The sequence below is a fragment of the Aristolochia californica genome, unplaced genomic scaffold (genome assembly GCF_029961685.1).
Source record: "Aristolochia californica isolate CCGP_79_NKW_82.1479 unplaced genomic scaffold, dmAriCali1.0.hap1 SCAF_3, whole genome shotgun sequence".
Lineage (NCBI taxonomy): Eukaryota > Viridiplantae > Streptophyta > Magnoliopsida > Piperales > Aristolochiaceae > Aristolochia > Aristolochia californica.
The window spans coordinates 39,568,196-39,588,081 of record NW_027181992.1 but is presented as its reverse complement, the minus strand read 5'-3'; the positions used below and the strand labels follow the sequence as shown (position 1 = coordinate 39,588,081).

General features: G+C 37.8%; 1 protein-coding gene across 2 annotated transcripts in view; it reads left to right on the top strand.

Moving 5' to 3' along the window:
• The window catches only part of LOC137958688 (probable NAD kinase 1), a 48,687-nt gene extending 38,363 nt beyond the window's left edge, over positions 1 to 10,324 (top strand). For both annotated transcript variants that reach the window (XM_068805779.1, XM_068805778.1), the window contains exons 8-11: positions 8,299 to 8,372; positions 8,523 to 8,601; positions 9,031 to 9,338; positions 9,697 to 10,324. In XM_068805779.1, the coding sequence (XP_068661880.1) occupies positions 8,299 to 8,372; positions 8,523 to 8,601; positions 9,031 to 9,338; positions 9,697 to 10,005 (770 nt within the window). In that variant the 3' untranslated portion in view covers positions 10,006 to 10,324. The remainder of the gene's footprint in view (positions 1 to 8,298; positions 8,373 to 8,522; positions 8,602 to 9,030; positions 9,339 to 9,696) is intronic.
• Positions 10,325 to 19,886: the final 9,562 nt, after the last annotated feature.

Genomic DNA, 19,886 nt, shown 5'->3' with positions numbered 1-19,886 from the left:
AGGAGAAGAGAAGAACAAGAACGAGGATGGAGAGAGTTTGGATTAAGGGAGAAGAGGGTTGCGTCAAAAAGAAAAATGAGGGCTGGACGAATTTGTGGAAAGAGAGGAGAGTGCTTCAATGCCCTACCTCTTAGCCAATGCCTTTATTTATAGTTTTACAATACCCTTAGGGCTACAATTTGATAAAACAATAGACATAAAAGAAACACATATGTACACTTCTATGCCATCTTTATGGAAAGTACCATATTTTACACATATGCCACTCCTTTGAAGTGTGGGCTTCTTGTCTTGAGCTCGTGGGCTTGAGCCCATCTTCCAACACTCCCCCAAGCTGGAGGAGAAAAGACATCATAAATACCCAGCTTGCCACATATAAACGATAGGATTTTAGATGGAATGGGTTTAGTGAGAATATTAGCTACTTGCTCTTGAGATGACACATGTTTGAGAGAGATTATTCCTGCTTGAAATTTCTCCCGTATAAAATGACAATCCACCTCAATATGTTTAGTTTTCTCATGAAAAACTAGATTTGAAGTGATATGAATGGCTGCTTGATTATCACAATGCAGATTCATGGACCCCTTTTTATAAAAACCTAGTTCGGTAAGAAGGGTCCTGACCCATAAAAGTTCACTAACGGTATGGGCCATAGCTCTGTATTCTGCTTCGGCGCTAGATCTTGTAACCACATTTTGCTTCTTACTTTTCCATGTAACCAAGTTTCCCCCAACCAGAGTACAATTTGCATCTGAGAAGCTTCTATGTTGAAGTGCCCATGTTTTTTATACAGCAATCCTCTTCCTGGAGCTCCTTTTAGATAACGTGATATTCTTTCTAAAGCCTGCCAGTGGGTAATTTGTGGTTTGTGCATGAATTGACTCACCACACTTACAACATATGATATGTTTGGCTTAGTTACCGTGAGATAAATCAGTTTTCCCACGAGTCTTTGATATTTGGCAATATCAATATCTTCTTCATTTGTGGCACATAATTTTACATTTGTATCCATAGGTGTGTCAACTGGTCTACAACCCTTCATTCCTGTTTCTTCAAGGAGATCCAAGACATATTTCCTTTGAGACTATATTATCCCATGTTTGGATTGAAGAACTTCTATACCCAAAAAATATTTAAGTATACCAAGGTCATTAGTCTTGAATTCTTGACATATCATCTGCTTCACCTCTTGTATGCTCAAAGCATCATCACCGGTTAAGATAATATCATCCACGTATACGACCAATAATATTTTCCCTTTGATTGTATCTTTATAATATACGGAATGATCAACTGAGCACCGATGAAAACCAAACCGTAGAAGTGTTTGACCAAATTTATCAAACCAAGCCCGAGGGGACTGCTTAAGCCCATATAAAGATTTTTTTAACCGGCATACTAACTCCACCTCAACCACATAACCAGGTTGCTGAACCATATAAATTTTTTCACTGATATCACCATTTAAAAAAGCATTTTTAACAGCCAACTGTTAGACGGGCCATGTGGAGTTAGTAGCAATAGATAAGATGATGCGTACCGAATTCAATTTTGCAATAGGAGAGAAGGTCTCTTCATAATCTATCCCATAGCACTGCGTATAGCCTTTAGCAACCAGGAGTGACGTTCTTTTCTTAAAGCAATTGGCCGAGTATCAAATTCAGGCCCATACATAGGAGGAGGACTTACCTCGGGTGGACCCGACAACTCCACAAGTGAAGGTACGGCCGGTGCATCAGGGGATGGATCCACTTCAAGATTGAACGGCACAAGCGGACAAGGAGTAGTAGAAGGACAATTCCATCCTGGAGGAGCATCATGGGAGGAGTAGAAGGGGGTGTCCTCAAAGAAAGTCATATCCCTAGAGATAAACATCCTCCGAAGGGTAGGATTGTAATAGACTTAACCTTTTTGGGTGCAAGAGTACCCCAAAAAAATGAACCTCATAGACCGAAGATCAAGTTTATTTTTATGTGAGGATGTAACATGAACAAAACACGTTCATCCAAACACTTTCAAAGGAAGAGAAAAAGGATCTGCACCATTACATAACACAGAGTAAGGAGTTTTATGATGAAGGACTGATGAAGGTAACCTATTAATGAGAAAGCATGTTGTAAGTATAGCATGAGGCCATTAGAAATAGGGTACCTTCATGGAGTAGAGGAGGCCCCGAGCAACTTCAAGAAGATGACGATTCTTCCTTTCAGCAACACCATTTTGTTGAGGAATATAGGCACATGATGTTTGATGAATAAGCCCATTACTCTCACAAAATGATTTGAAGTCATGAGACATGTATTCCTTAGCATTATCAGATCTAAGGGTTTGAATTTTCTTCCCAAATTGTGTCAAGACCATAGCATGAAAATTTTTAAACAAAGGAAGAATTTCAGAACGCTCTTTAAATAGATATAACCAAGTCACTCGAGTAAAATCATCAACAAAAATGACAAAATATTTAACTTGGGAAATATTTGAGACACATAAAGGGCCCCATACATCAGAATGTATTAGCTCAAACGGAGCAGTACTTGTAGTTGTCAGACGAGGAGAATATGTACTTCTGACATGTTTACTTAATTGACAAACCTCACAACTGAAATTAGAAAGTCCTTTTAAAGATAGAATCAAAGAAAGAAGTGAAGGGGTAGACGGATGACCAAGTCGGTTGTGCCAAAGTTGGGCCTCAGATGTAGTGGACGATAATGCAATTAATGGTGGAAGAGTGAAGTAGTACAAACCCCCCTTTTCATGGCCGCCATCAATCACCCGCTTCGTAGTGAGATCCTGGAAGACACAAGAAGACGGTAAGAAGGTAATAGAGCAATTTAATTGTTTGGTCAATTGACTAACCGAAAGCAAATTTAAAGGAAATTGAGGAACAAACAAAATATCTTGAAGGGGAATAGATGAAGTAAGAAAGGAGGAACCTTTGCCAAGACCTTGGTTTGGGTACCATCAGCAATAGTAACAAATTTATGAGGATAACAAGGAGATAAGGACTGCAACAAGTGTTTGTTACTCGATAGATGTTCGGAGGCCCCGGAGTCGATGATCCAAGAGGAAGAGGAAGAAGAGGAAGAAAGCATACCTGAGGCAATAGTAGTGGCAGCAGTAGATGATGAGGGAATAGATGATTCCATGAAGGACTTCATTTTCTGAAATGCAACATAGTCCTCAGCCGTAAGAGTCACATTTCCGGATGATGATTCAGCCTTATCTTCATTTTTCTCAACGTTAACAAGACTAGGTTAGCTGTGGCCCAATCAGGCTTGCCATGAAGTTTCCAACATGATGCCACAAGGTGGTTCTGACTGCCACAATAAGTGCAAAGTTGAGGCTCAGTATGGAAAGAATCCTGACCCGTTCTACCACCTCTATTTTCAGCCCTTCTCATAGTTCGACCGCCTCTCATATTTCTACCCCGTCTTCAGGATGAGGAAGATGTTCCCCGATTGCCAGAGAACATCGCCGATGGAGCATCAATAGGAGGAGGGGATGGATCCGATATCCGAAGTAATGTAGTACTAATATCATCGAAGGATGGAAGAGCAGAAGAACTTAGAAGCTGAGTTTTGGCCACCTCAGGGTATGGTTTAATATTCGATAAGCAAATGGCTGTTGCCAAAACTTCTCTTTGTCGTTCTTGAACGGCAATATCAGTGGAATATGGCTGAGCTAGTTTCCATTCTTGAAAAAGACCTCGAAACCGTGCCAAAAATTCGTGAATATTATCTCCATGTTTCGTATGCAGCATGTTTTGTAAGACATCATATATTTTTTGTAACGAAGCAGTGCTTGAGTAAAGCTTGGCACAAGTGTCCCATATGTTTTTGGCAGTTTCCAAGTGGACCACATTGTTGGCCACCTGCTCTTCCATGCTATTACTAAGCCAACTTATCACCATGTTATCATCCTTAACCCACTTGTGGTAGGACGCATCTTCTTCATCAATCGGAGGAGGAAAGTTAACAACGTGGCTCAAAAGATCACGAGTAATAAGAATCCTCCAAACCGATTGTGACCAGCTCATGTAATTGGAGAGACCACTAAGTGGAATTGTAGTAATACGGAGTATATCACTCTTATTACTATTGTATCCAATCTCCATGATGAGGTAAGTAAAATATAGAGGTCAAGGGAAAAGGCCTTCTTCAAAGAAAAATTACTCAATGTAATTTGAAGAACCCGTAGACCACATCAGTCACCAACAAAAGAGAACAAGAACCAATTTCTTTCACGAGGGCAAACACCAAATTATCAACAAATTTGTGCCTTTAGAAAGTGATAATAACATCCAGCCATCACTCAACTTCTCTTGTATTCATAAGAACAAAGAGAAGAAAGTAGATGCAACCGATTAGGCCTTAATCCAAACTCCAACACAAACGAGCAATAGACAAAAAACGAGGATGGAAGTTCCGTCGTACTTTGTATGGGCTTAAACAAGCCCCCCGGGTTTAGTTTGAGAAGTTTCGCGGCACACTTATTGTAGAATTTAGGATTTTATGAAAGGAACTTTAGATCAACAAGAAAGAAGAAGAAGAAGAAGAAAGAAGGAGAAGAGAAGAACAAGAACGAGGATGGAGAGAGTTTGGATTAAGGGAGAAGAGGGTTGCGTCAAAAAGAAAAATGAGGGCTGGACGAATTTGTGGAAAGAGAGGAGAGTGCTTCAATGCCCTACCTCTTAGCCAATGCCTTTATTTATAGTTTTACAATGCCCTTAGGGCTACAACTTGATAAAACAAAAGACATAAAAGGAACACATATTTACACTTCTATGCCATCTTTATGGAAAGTACCATATTTTACACATATGCCACTCCTTTGATGTGTGGGCTTCTTGTCTTGCGCTCGTAGGCTTGAGCCCATCTTCCAACACTTATCCTCCATCGGTTTACCCAGAGTCAGTATGATTCATCTCTCTTTTATCATAAGTTTGTCGCGAGCATGGTCATTCTCTTGGTTTATGTGGATGACATCATCATTACTGGCACTGACTCTGGACTAATTACCAAGCTTCAGAAGGTGTTGCATGCCACTTTTCATATGAAGGATCTTGGACGCCTCACATACTTCTTAGGGCTAGAGGTACATCACACACCCAAAAGTATTTTCTTAAACCAGCATAAGTATATTCAAGATCTTATTACTCTTGTTGGGTTGGAGGACACATCTTCGGTGGTTACCCCTATGGAAGTCAATGTCAAATATAGGAAAGATGAAGGGACTCTCCTTGATGATTTGACTATCTATCGACGACTGGTCGGGAGTCTCATATACTTGACTACTACTCCCCTGGACATCTCTTATGCTGTTCATAAGGTTAGTCAGTTTATGTCATCTCCTTGACACCTTCATCTTGTGGCAGTTCGGCGCATCATCCGCTATCTGCATGGCTCCCTTACTCGTGGCTTATTCTTTTCTATCGGCTCCGTGCTACGTTTGGTTGCCTATAGTGATGCTGATTGGGCAGGGTGCCCTGATACCCGCCGTTCTAGTACAGGCTAGTATGTTTTTTGGCGATGCCCTAATTTCTTGGAAATGTAAGAAACAAGACCGGGTGTCCAAGTCATCTACCGAGGCCGAGTATCGCGCTATGTCTACTGCGTGTTCTGAAGTTATTTGGCTCCGTGGTCTTCTTGCTGAGCTCCAGTTTCCTCAGCACTCATCTACACCGCTATGTAATACAAGTGCTATCCAGATTGCGGCCAATCCGGTTTTTCATGAGCGCACCAAGCATATTGAGGTTGACTGTCACTCCATCCGCGACACCTTGGAGCGCCAGGTAATATCTCTTGCGTACATTTCTTCGAATCTTCAAGTGGCCGATGTCTTCACCAAAATTTTGTCTCAATCCTGACATAATTTTTTGGTTAGCAAATTGTTGTTGGTTGACTCACCAGCATCAATTTGAGGGGGGATGTTGCGATATGTTAAAATATATATTAGATATAATTTATGTTCATAATTGATATATAATTTGGGTTATTAGATTAGGCTTAATGGGATGAGTGGTATTGTATTGGGCCCATGGGCCAATTTTTAATAGGAAAACCTAAGCTTAAATACATAATGAAAGGGGGAAACTCGAAACGGATTTATTTTCATCTTCGTCTTTCGTGTTTGTGTTCGTGTTCGCCGAGAAACCAGAGAGCTCAACGCTCTCTCTTGTTGGTGATTTGGACTGTTCCGTCAGTCCCGTGAGGTAGTGGTGGTTTTATCCACCACCGTGAGCTCGCTGTGCCGCCAGCCATTGAGTTCCGTTAGATCACTCGTTCAACCATCGTCGGATCGTTCATTTGATAGTATGGACTGGATTGCTTTGATACCATGTACTGTAGGTAGATTGAAGAAATAATTGGAAGATTGAAGAAGAGGTCTGCAATGTGCAACCTACTCGATTGGGGTCGGAAGATGACCCCCGAATCTCTTTACTAATCTCAGTTAAGTAATAAATTACAACTGGATCAGAAATGCCCCTCATAAGTGGACTTATTCACCATTGAATAAAAAGGGTTGAAGCAAATAGATAATTATAATTTAAACCACACCAACTATTTTTTTTTGTTTTGAAATGATGCTGAATTTTATTAAAAGAGAGCTCAAACGAGCATATTACAATGGGAGAAGCCTTCCCAAACAATGAGAGATTGCTGGGAGGTTTCAAATTTTGCCAATTTATCAGCCAAAGAATTGGCTGATCTAGGAACGAGGTTCCAATTACAATGAATGGATGACACAACGTCAGCAATACAATCAGTGGTTGGCTAGTAGCGCCAAGAGAGAGGGGGGGGGGGAGGGAGCTATTTGTTGAACACCAGCTAATGACAGTCTTTGAGTCTCCTTCGATAAGTAGCTTGCCATGGAGACGCTCTTTGAAGATTTGGAGGCCGAATAGAAGAGCACTCACTTTAGCAGTATTTGAGGCAGCAATACCCACCGGCCTAGCATGGGATAGAATAGGGTCTCCACTACTGTCTTTGAAAACACCACTAGCTCTAACCAGGCCAGCCCAGCCCAAAGCACTGCCATCAAAATTGAGTTTGATGCAGTCGCAAGGGGGAGGATCCTAGGTGACCATAATTGGATTCCTGTAGGGGTCCGCCATTTGCGCTATCAAACCCCAGTTTTCCCAAAGGGAAACACCCGATAGAGAGGCAAACTCCTTCCTAGTATGTAACCAACTCAAGATAAGGCCTACTGCCTGAGAAGCTGTATTATCCGGGGTGCTAGCCTTGGAGTTGAATCTCCGGTTATTTCGCTCGAGCCATAGGCACCATGGAACATGCGCAAGGCATGCCAAGAGAATTATCTTGCCCCAACCTAGGCAGGAGGATCCCCATAACCATCTCATAGGTGTCAAAAAGGTCCCGATGAAGCTCCATTTGGAGTTTAATCTTCTGAAATATATTCATCCAGACTTGCCAAAAAAAATCAATGTAAGAGAACATGCTGGACTGTTTCGTCGCACACACCACAAAGGGGACAAGTAAGATCAGGTTCCGTGTAGCCTCTTTTATGGAGGTTGTCAGAGGTGAGGGTTTGTTCCCTGATGGCCCTCCACACGAAGAATTTGATTTTACTAGGCGTTGAGAGCCTCCATGCCAAGTTTGCCTTGTGCTCATGTATACTGTAATTTTGCTTTCTAGAATGAGTAGGCAGACGCAATTGTGAATCGGCCATTAATGTTGGGCTTCCATGTCAGTTTATCAATTGAATGCTCACGAATAGTAATGCTACTGAGTCCGGAGAGGAGAGAGCAAAAAACAGAAGTTTCCTCATCATTTAATCCCCGGCGAAACGTGAGACTTTTTGATTGATCTCTCCAAGAATCGGCCACTAAGCAAGAGAGTCCCTCGCAACCCTAGAGAGCCCCTGGGAAATCCTCGGAGAGGGGCGAGGACTGCACCATTTATCTGACCAAAGGAGGGGTCCTTCCATTGCCTGTTTGAAAGGAAGTTGCATCTTTGAAAATTAGGAGGATTTTTTGAATTGATAACCACACCAACTATAGACCAATATCTGGACAACCTAAACTGCAATATTACTAAAACTACTCACATATGAAATTACTGAAATACCCTTGACTTCCAACTTCGATTCAGTGTATTTGTGCCAGTTCAAATTGAAAGTTCTGTTTTTTGTAGTACAATCTTGTGCAGTTGAATCCTTTTGACTAGTGTTTAACTAAACTACTCACTGATTACTATTTGGTATCTAAACTTTTGGTGCTTGAGTATTGCTTCTATCCTCACATTGATACTGACAGCGTTCATGCTTGTATAGATGAGGAAATACCTCTTTTGCACACAAAAGTTGATCTTGTTGTCACCCTTGGTGGTGATGGAACAGTTCTTTGGGTACGTGGATTTTGTTTCTCACTAGTTTAGTGCATGACGTGTAGAAGTTTCTAAAAGTTTACTTTTAAGATTATGAAGGAGAGACGTGTTAATGTCAAACTGCAATTATATTCAAAACATGAGACACGACTGACCAATTTCCTCATACAGGCTGCGTCAATGTTCAAGGGACCTGTTCCTCCTGTTGTCCCATTTTCCTTAGGCTCACTTGGCTTCATGACTCCATTTCGTATCCTTTATGCTTGTTCTCATGTTTATTATGTTGGATTGCAAAAGATTGACTACTATGAAATAATTCATAACCTTTTCTATTGATTAAGTAGTGCAAATATTATGGCAAACATTTTGAGTTTTATCATGGAGGTGTGCTATATGTTTTTAAACTTTTGTACTTGGTTTATCTTGGATTTTACCTTTTTCTGGAAACTGCTCTGAGTGCTTGAGAGTTTCTTCTAATGATTTGACGAAAGGCCAGTAGTTTAGCTGCTTGAAATTGCAACCTTGCCTTGGTATTACAATATGACTATACATGTTCCTTATGCAGGCTATGTCATGAATTTTTAATTTGCCTATGGTCGCTTTTATATTATGTTTGCTTTAACTTTTTTGATACTTGGACCATACTCTATTCAGCAGTGTCATATTTAACAGCCTTTAGAAAGTGAACAGTACAGAGACTACCTCAGTGCAATACTTAGGGGCCCCATCAGTATCACATTGCGTCATAGGCTTCAATGTCATCTTATTCGAGATACTGCAAAAGATGAGTTGGAGATTGAAGAGCCTATTCTAGTTCTGAATGAGGTTACAATAGATCGTGGGATTTCATCCTACCTCACATTCCTTGAGTGCTACTGTGACAGTTCTTTTGTCACTTGTGTACAAGGGGATGGATTGATCTTATCTACAACATCTGGAAGTACTGCTTATTCTCTTGCAGCTGGAGGATCGATGGTCCACCCACAGGCACGTTCATATGCTTGTTATGTAGTTTTGTTGAAATAGAAAATACTTTTACCTTCTTTCAATGAAAAGCTGCTAACAGCATCAATTGTCTGTGGATCCATTAGTTGCTAGTTTCCAAGATAAGAAAACAAATGCAAGCAAGTATATAGGCATAACTGGAATTTTAGGCACGGAATATCATCTGCATTTGATGAATGCATGTTAGGTTCTATTTTGGCTATCTAACATTGGTTTCATGACTAAGCAGTTAAAGTGACTGGATAAAAAATAATAAATAAAAATAAAAATAAAAACCTCTAACTAGCTATAAAGTCCCTTCCTGAACCCTAATCCTTTACCCTCCATTTTGTATATGCAGGTTCCTGGTATTCTTTTCACGCCAATCTGCCCTCATTCCTTATCATTCCGGCCTCTGATCCTGCCAGAATATGTAACACTCCGGGTACAAGTACCTTTCAATAGCAGGGGACATGCATGGGCATCATTTGATGGTAAGGATAGGAAACAGTTGGCAGCTGGGGATGCGCTGATCTGTAGTATGGCACCTTGGCCAGTGCCGATGGCTTGCCAAGTGGATTCAACCAGTGACTTCTTACGCAGCATTCATGAAGGCCTACATTGGAACTTGAGAAAGACCCAGTCTTTTGATGGTCCCCGTGATCCATAAAGTTTCAAGTTTTGAGCCTCTAGTAATTCTTAAAGCTATGTGGCACTACCCTCAGTATAATAACTATCTCTGGGTGCAGTGAATATTGGAATATGATCTAGTTAGGAAAGTTGATTGTAATTCTATGGAATGTCAAAGTATGATAGCTGCAGTATAGTTGTGGTGCTTGAATCAGTTGTCTTATAAAGCTAAATGGATCCATCTAGACAGTAATCGTATCAAAAGATTGTTGAGGGAGTAAAATTTGATGCACCTAGCATTCTTTGAGATGTAAAGTAATTTATTCTGGCAAATTTGATTCCCCTAGCAATTTCTTTGAGATGTAAAGTCTCTCTCTCTCTCTCGCTCAATTTTCATGAAGTTTACTTGTTTTAATGTGATCAAGAATAGAGATTGTACCAATTCTGGGACATTCTGAAGATCCCAAATTGTCCTTTTTTCTCAGAGTATGACCTACTATACCAGTAGCACCCATCCGGCTGGACGAGCGGTCGATCGAAGTAGAAGTTCACAGTCTAACTCTTGGCAAACCAAATCTAATGGTTTGTTTTTACTAGCTGAAAATTTCTTTTCTATTTATGAGAGTAAAAACCTCTTTTATCTGTTTTTCTGTTGTCTATAACAATTTCATAAATGTAAAAAGGGCTTGCTTCCGTTTTCTTTCAGGTAAATTGCTGCATGAGTTTTATCTTATTGAACAATTGCATGGACCATGTAAACCAGCTCAAACTTGCAAGGAAGAAATTGGGTCAACAAGGAAATGATTCCAAAGTGTACTTGTGGTCAACACAGGTAAATTTATTCTTCGAAGGAAGGCTTGTCCCGTTTTGGCGGGCAAATTGTACCAATAAGCTTAGTAATATTAATATTACTCTGAAGCGGACGGCTCAAGAGGAAGAAGAAGAGAAGCCGAAGGGTGAGTAAGGTTGTTCGTGGACGAGGATCCGTCCCCTAGGCCTCTCAAGTGCACGGTATTGTGGAAAGAGCTTCTAAAGCTGAAGAAGCAGCAGTCGGCTGCGACGGAGGGTGATAAAGAGGAGCGTGGAAGAGGAAGAAGAAGGGGTCGGAGAGGACGAGATCTGCTGCGAGAATTAGGCCAGTTTTGAAGATGCCGATCTGTACTCATGGCCGGATACGCAACATCATTTCACTCTAAAATTTCACCGCGAGATTTCACCCACGTCCGAGTGAGTCTATGTCGTAGAGAAGATCTTATTTCATTTTATTCTATTTCTTACTTTTGCAAATCAATCTTTGGCATCTAATCAGTTACGGTCATTCTAATTTATTACCCTCCGTTTTTGTTTTTAATTGTTGCAAGTGACTTGAGCAAAGCCATGCGAATGAACTTATTTTAGGGGCTGGAAATGAACTTATCTGCAATCCAAACTGCCTCTAATCCCATCCGATGCAATTTGTAAATAAACAGATTAAATTATATTTGGGTCAAAAGTATTAATCTACACTTAATATAGATCAATATGTGGGTATGTAGCTATATCTTATATTTTTTGAGTTACTTTTTTCAGAGGTTGATTCCTTTTGTCACTATTTCTACTAGTCAATTTTTTCATGGAGTTAGACTCTAGAATTTTGTGCTTGAATTCTTCAATTCTCCTATTAAAGGGATTGACTCTTTTTAAATTCAGAACTCAATGTTTATAGTGGTCAACTCTTTTTTACTTTAATTTTTTTTTTTTTCAACTGAAGGTGTCAACTCTTTTGTATGTGTTCAACTTCTTTTAGTCTTTATGCTTCAAGTCTTCATCTTAATTCTCTATTGACGTGTTCTACTTGTATATATAGAGTCATCTCTTTTTGCCAAGATTTTTATCGATGATGAAAAGAAAAGTTGTTGGAGCATATAGTGAATGTGTTACACAACCTAAACCTACCCAAAGAAGCATAGAAGTCATGCCCAAGGAAAAAAATCAAGAAGAGACATCCACACCCATGCAAAGTCATGTAAAGGACACGTCTAACCCATGCAAGGGGATCTCCCCCATGCATGGATGAATCTCAGCCACCTTAAGATCTTTTAGAACTAGTTCTCCTACAATCACTCACATGAGGGATCCACCACACACTTCCTTAGCTATTCAAGATTCTCTTACAAATCATACTCAATCAATCCAAATCAATCAATGACGATTATCCTTACAAATCACCCAATCAAAGGGAGATAAGCAAGGAAAAATCAATGGCTAAAGAGAAGAGGATCAAGATCTAAGAATCATAGAGGAAGGATGAAATGAACTGTTGAACAAGTGCTGATTCCTTTATTGATTTTGATGATAAAAAAACTTAATTGAGTCGATAATTATAAATGTAGTATTTCTGATATTTTTCATTCAAGACACATCAATTTCAAGGTCTTAGGCATTGAGTTGATACTGTTAGGAATTAAACGCCCTAATTCCAAACTAGCAAGAGCAATAATAATAAACGCAGAAGAAGAAAAAACAAGCACGAAGAAAGAAACAAGATTTATACAGGTTCACCTCAAGGTGAGACTATGTCCTGTCTTCTATCGTTGCAACAATCACAATGAAGATGAAATAGTTTACATTAGAAATCACTTCTCTAACCTCTCTCAATCGCAACTGATGAGGCTCCTTCGATGATAATAAAGCCTAATAGCAGTGCCCCAAATATAAAGAGAAAACAAGGGCAACCATAATACAAGAGTGAAATCCCCAAATGATTTGCGACACGGCGATCTGAATGAGGTGTAATGGTGTTAATTAGGCTCCACAACTTAACAGTCTCCCACTTGGAGACTAATCCATCATCAATATCTTCTCTGTAGCGGCAACAACTTCCCAATCCCGAGAGAGAAGTCCTAATGAAGTTGCACACAACTTCACTTTCTCAATAGTAACAGTCTTTGTCAACATATCAACCGGATTCTGAATCCCTTGAATCTTCTCAAGTGCTAATACTCCATCTTCAAGATCCAATCTAATGAAGTGGTAACACACTTGTATGAGCTTTGTTCTGGCATGATAATCAGGGTTCTTTGCTAAATGAATAACACTCTGACTATCACAATACAACACATTCTTCCCATGCTTGAGACCTAATTCTTCCAATAAAGATTGCAACCATACCATCTCTTTGTTGGCTTCGGTCACGATGACATATTCTACCTCAGTAGTGGCAAGAGAAACTATCTTCCGCAAGTTAGAGACCCAACTAAATGTTATACCACCCAATGTGTATACATATCATGTGGTACTCTTCTTGCCATCAATGTCTACATTCATGTTAGTATCTACATAAACTTGTAATCCCAAGTCTGACTTTCTGAAACATGAGGCTGAGTTTACAGTGCCTCTCAAGTACCTGAGAATCCACTTCACTGCTTCCCAATGTTGTTTACCTAGATTACTCATAGATCTGCTTACAACTCCCACTACATGAGCTAGTGCACACCATAACATACATGAGATTGCCAATAACAAAAGCATAAGGCACATTGGCCATGTAGGCTCACTCATGCTCTGTAGAAGGTGACTGCTCCTTAGATGACCTAAAGTGACTACTGAAAGGAGTACTCACTTGTTTTGCATCATTCATCTTCTCAACACCTTCTTCACATATTCTTCTTGTGATAGTTTCAAGACATCAATATCCCTAGTAATCCTCATCCCAAGGATTTGTTTTGCAACACTCAAATTCTTCATTGTAAACTTCTTGTACAATTTCCTTTTCAACTTATCTATTTCCTATTTGCAAGCACCTGTTGTCAACATGTCATCAACATATAGCAACAAAATGATGTAGGAGTCATCAAATTTCTTCACATAACAACAATGATCCATCTCGCTCCTTAAGAAACCATTACTACTAATAAAGGTGTCAAACTTTTTATATCATTGTCTTGGAGCCTATTTTAGACCATACAAGCTCTTTTAATGTTTGCACACCATTTTCACCTTTCCTTGTGCTTTGAAACCACGTGGTTACATCATGTAAATTTCTTCCCCCAATTCACCATGAAGAAAGGTTGTCTTTACATCCAATTTCTCTAAGTACAAGTCTTCATTTGCCACTAGTCCAAGCACTGTCCTAATAGTAGTTATTTTCACTACTGGAGAGAAAATCTCAGTGTAGTCAATGCCTTCTTTTTGTTGAAAGCCTTTTACAAACAGTCTTGCCTTGTACCGTTTGCTACCATCATGTTTGTCTTTTATTCGATACACCCATTTATTCTGCAAGGCCTTCTTCCATTTTGGTAACTTAGTCAACTGTCAAGTCTGATTGGATAATAGTGAATCCTTCACATCCCGCATGGCCAACCCCACTTGATTGATTTATCAGCTTGTAGGGCTTCCTCATAACTCTCTTGTTCACCTTTATCAGTCAATAGAATATAATTCAAAGCAAGGGAGTATCTTTGTGGTGGTATGCTAGTTTTGGTAAATCTTTTGAGTTCAATTATAGGAATGTTCTGATTTACTTTTGGGGAAATATTTTCCTGGTCTTCCTGAGAAATATTCTCCATCTCAGTAACTGGAAGATCTCTCAATTGAATTACTCCAGACTTCTTAACTTCATTACTTGAACTCTCAAAATCGTTCTCAACCCGTCTTTATACAGAGCACCTTCATTGAAGATCACATCCTTGCTTCTGATGACCTTACAACTTTGATCATCCCAGAAACGATAACCAAACTCGGTAACACCATAGCCATTAAAGAAACTTATCTTAGATTTAACATCAAGTTTACTTCTAACAGCATAATCAATGTGAATATAAGAAACACAACCAAACACTTTCAAGAAAGAAAGGTTTACCTCTTTACCGCTCCAAACCTCTTCTGGTATTTTGTAATCCAATGGTGTTGAGGGACCTCTGTTGATCAAATAGGCAATAGTGCTAATAACCTCAGACCATAACATTTTTGGCAATCCTGCATGTAATCTCATTCTCCTAGTACACTCGTTCAAAGTTATTTTCATCCTCTCAACCATACCATTCTGTTGAGGTTTTCTAGGAATGCGCTTCTTCATCTTGATTCCATTATTCGCACAGTACTTCTTAAAATCATCGTCTATGTATTCTCTCCCATTATCTTACTACAGGTACTTCACCTTCAAATTTGTATCATTCTCAACCATTGGTCTCCATCTCTTGAATGTATGAAAACCATTAGATTTCTTTTTCAAGAAATAAACTCATACCTTTCTGATTGCATCATCAATAAATATCACAAAGTAGTTAAAACCACCAAGGGAAGTAACAATTGAAAGCCCAACTCCAATTTTGTTGCCTTATTCTCCTTTCCAACATTAGAGAACCCAACCCTTTTCTGCTTGCCAAAAATATAGCCTTCACACAAATTGTTGTTTACAGTTTTCAACCATGATAGCTTTCCTTTGGATTGAAACACTTTCATTCCCTTCTCATTCATGTGACCAAGCCTGTAGTGCCACAAATTAGAATCAACAATTGCATCAGAACTCACAACCGTGTATCTGTAATTGGAAGTGATGTAAAGAGTTCTAGTTTTAACTCTTCATGCACCAACCATGGCTCCCTTAGTGTCTTACGAGGTAGCGCCATTAAAAGTCATATTATGACCTTCATTATCAAGTTGCCCTATTGAGATCAGATTACGCATCAGTTTTGGCACATGTCTTGAGAATTTCCCACATTGTCCAGTCGGACATACTAAAACTAACATCACCAATATCGACAATATCCAAATAGTCTCCATCAACAAGATATACCTTCCCGTGATATCCAACAACATAATTCTCCATGATCTCGCGGTGCACAGTGGTGTGAAAAGAAGTTCCTAAATCTAACACCCAAGAGTCAATAGGGCTATCAACCGAAAAGATTAAACATCTTGTACTTCTTTAGTCACTGCATTTGTAGCATCATTTTTCTTTTCATCCTTCTTCGATGCTTTGCAGTTCTTCTTTATATGACTAGACTTGCCACAATTCCAGTATTCCACATTCCTACCGAATTTAAACTTGCTTCTTCCATTCCTTGACTTCCATCTATTGTTGTCCTTGTTGGAATTCCTCTCGATGTTCTTGTCCCTAGTATCGATATTTATGGAAAAATTTGATGTCGACGATTCTCCGGAGTCCTTTCAACGAACTTCCCCAACAAGAATAGTATCGTGAACATCATTGAAGATCAACTTCTTGTTGCCTACAGAGTTGCAGACCGTAGCCCTCATAGGCTCCCATAATTTGGTAGAGACGCCAAAAGAATTAAGGCATGAACCTCATTGTCAAATTTAATCTGAATGGAAGTCAATTGATTGATAATCGTGCTAAACTCATTCAGCAATAAAATCTTCATCATCCCGCTGTGGTTTTCTCTGATGCCACGTTGTGAGCGACGTTCTTCAATAGTGGTAACCGGACTATTCCCAACACCTGTCTATCAAGGAGATTCCACTCATCATCTTTTGATGCCTTCTAGTTTTATATCCAGAAGTGGTGAGTATAGCTTTTTACTATATCGATAATCATCCATCTGTATCATCCAGAATGCAAAATCCATACCATCAAACTTGTTGATTCTAAGTGCCGATCCTTCTCCACCAGCCATTGCTCTCAATCACGAGCCAAATCTTTGGTACCACTTGTTAGGAATTAAATGCCCTAATTCCAAACTAGGGAGATCAATAATTATAAACACAAAAGAAGAAAAAAAAAGCACGAATAAAGACACAAGATTTATTTCTATCGTTGTAGTAATTACTATGAATATGAAATAGTTTCCAAGAGAAATCGTTTCTCTAACCTCTTTCAACGGCAATTGATGATGCTCCTCCAATGATAATAAACCCTAATAGCGGCACCCAAAATATAAAGAGAAAACTAGGGAAACCTCAATACAAGAGTGAAATCCCCAAAGGATCCGCGACACAACGATCTGGTTGAGGCATAAGGGTGTTAATTAGGTTCCACAACTTAATAGATACAAGCTTTTAAAAGACAGCTCATGGAATGTTAATGAACTCTTGAAACCTCAGAAGATGTAGAAACAATGAAGGCCAAGTTTTTGGAATCACTGAGAAAAGTCAAAAACTCAGTCTATGTAAGAGAGCAACCTACTTCTTCCAAAACTTTAGGTAGAATGTAAAATTTGGAGCTTTAAGATATATTTTGCATTAAAAAAATGGTGTTATAAGTGCATGCATACATTTTATACATGTTAGAACCACTTTGGGTCTTTAATTCCTATACTTTAAAAGTCTGCATAGTGAACTAGCATTGGAATGATTGATCAACATATGGTAATGATCTATCAACCAGAAGTGCACCAGCCAAAAGTATAAAACATGATCGACCAACCAAGGTCATTTGATCAATCATCCAGAACATGAACAATCTGTGCTATAAAGTATGATTGATCAACCCATTTGGACCGATCGATCAGTACTATCTAGGCAAAGAAAATTCATGTTGATTGATTGATCAACCTCAAAGACTAAACAATCATTTAAAATTTTGCCAGTAAATGAAATAAAACATGATCATTCAGAACAAAGTCATTGATGGATCATACTTTCAATGCGTTGCTAGTGGGAATTCTAATTGTTCAATCATACCATGTACATTGATCGATCAACTTAAAATGTTAGACCCAAGGGGAAGATATTAATTGATCATACCATCGATCAATAAGTCACATTCTAACAAAAAATAGTCGTTACACACGTTTGATCGATCATCCACTATACACTAATCGATCAATGTAAACTCAAATTTTTGTAAATGGGTAAAAAAGGCTAGTTAGGCTTGGGAAACTTATAAATACCCCACTAAACCTCCCATTGAGAAGTTATTGAGCTTTTATTGGCATATCCACCAGCATTTACTCTCAATCTCTTGAAATTGTTCCTAAAGTGCATTTTTTTAGAAAGAGTGAGTCGAAACCTTGCAAAATTCCATTCTTCCTTCTTATACCATCTCCTTGCATATATCATAGTCATGCTCCAACATTCTACTTTGTGCAACAAAGGCTGGAATCTTGGATGTCTCAATGGAGAAGGATTTCTCTCAAATTGATAAGGGTGTAAGTTTTTACCTTTCTTTTGTATTCTTGGGCAATGAATACTAATAGGGGAACATCGATAACAAAACCTTGGTGTCAATATTGTGGTGCGTGAATTTACATGCTTTTATTTTGCATGTTTATTTGATTTATTATTTCCTTAAGGTTTTTAAACTTGTAATTCTCAATTCAACCCTCTTGAGAAGCCACTTGGGCCAACAAGAACAACCCATTGATTTCTACAAATTTGTAAAGACACCTAGGTCACATTAAGACACTTCAACATGTGGAATTCTAGATCTTTTTGTTTCCTTTTTTTGGGGTTTTGAAAATCTACATAAACCCTTGTACTCTTACCTCTACATCGAATTCATTCAAGCAATTCCTTTTGTTCCTCTCTTGGTGGTTGAAGGCTTGTTCTTGTGCATTGAAGTTCCTTATCAATTCTTTCATGCTTTCTTAATTTTCTAAGAATGTGTTATGTATTTTATTTATATTTTAAAAAAATTTATTAAAATTTTAAAATACCATTATTATTTTCACATGGATATTTATATTTAATTTTTTATTATATTTTATAATGGTCAGTTCAATGGCTTTGTTGCAATTAATGAAACAAGTGAACAAAATGTGTTATGCACAAGGAGAAAAAGAAAATTAAATAATAAAATTTAAAATTATAAGTAAAAAGCTCTTAAGCATATAAGAGAAAGAATAATTAAAAAAAATGGAACAAAAAAATAAAATAAAAAAATGAATTTCATGGCCTTGGATTATAACACAATACATTTACACAAGTCTTAGATATGTCTATCAAAATCTCTTTTTCACACTCATCTAAACTTGTTTGGGTTGTTTTTTTTTTCGTATGGTCTTCATCATATTGTCATTGATATTTGTGACTTCTTGTTAATTTTCCTGAATTTTTGTAGATGTATGATATTTCCCTAAAAATGTATAAAAACATATATGAGATTAATTATGTAAATATTTAATTTGTATTGTATTTACTTATTGTGAGATATGTGCTTGTACGTCTTCTTTTTTCTTGAGTAGATCAAGTAAATTATCAAGTTCTATTACACTGATGTAGTAAAAATATGTGAACAACATATTTCAAATAATTTACAATTACTATTTCTAAATTAAAATATTATAAAAATAAAATAGTAAGAAAAATTGAGTAATAAATACTTACGCTTGGTTGGTATTACTGAAGCTATTTTTTTCATCTGCATAAACTTTGGAATTGTAATAACATTTATAATAATAACATTTTATTTAAAGCAATATTTTTAAACTTAAAACAATTTGAGGTGAAGAGTGAAGTCGAGGAAACGAAATTAAACTAAAATATAATTTCAAGAAAGTAGAAAAAATAATCAAAATAAATATGAAAACTGAAGTAAATAGGTAAAATAACCATATACATTTTAAGTAAAATCTAATACATCAAATTATAATTAATATATATATATATATATAATTTAAATTAAATTACTAATGATAACAAAATAATACTTTAAAAAACTTACCTAATGATTTAATTAAAAATGAAACGTACATTATGTGAATAACAAATTAAAAATTCATGACTTGTGCTAATATCTTTTTTCGTATTAACAATGATATTAATATCTTCATTGGGAATAGTTTCAAAATTATTTTTACATTTTTAGCATAATTAAATGAACTATCTATGTTGAACTTTATGATATTTACAACTTCATGAACTTCACTTTGATTATCCACAACATCAGATATATTTGCTTACATGTTAAACATGTACCAAACACTCAATATATCTTCAAAGATAGTGGTTATGTTTTTGGAAAGAAATATATACACAATC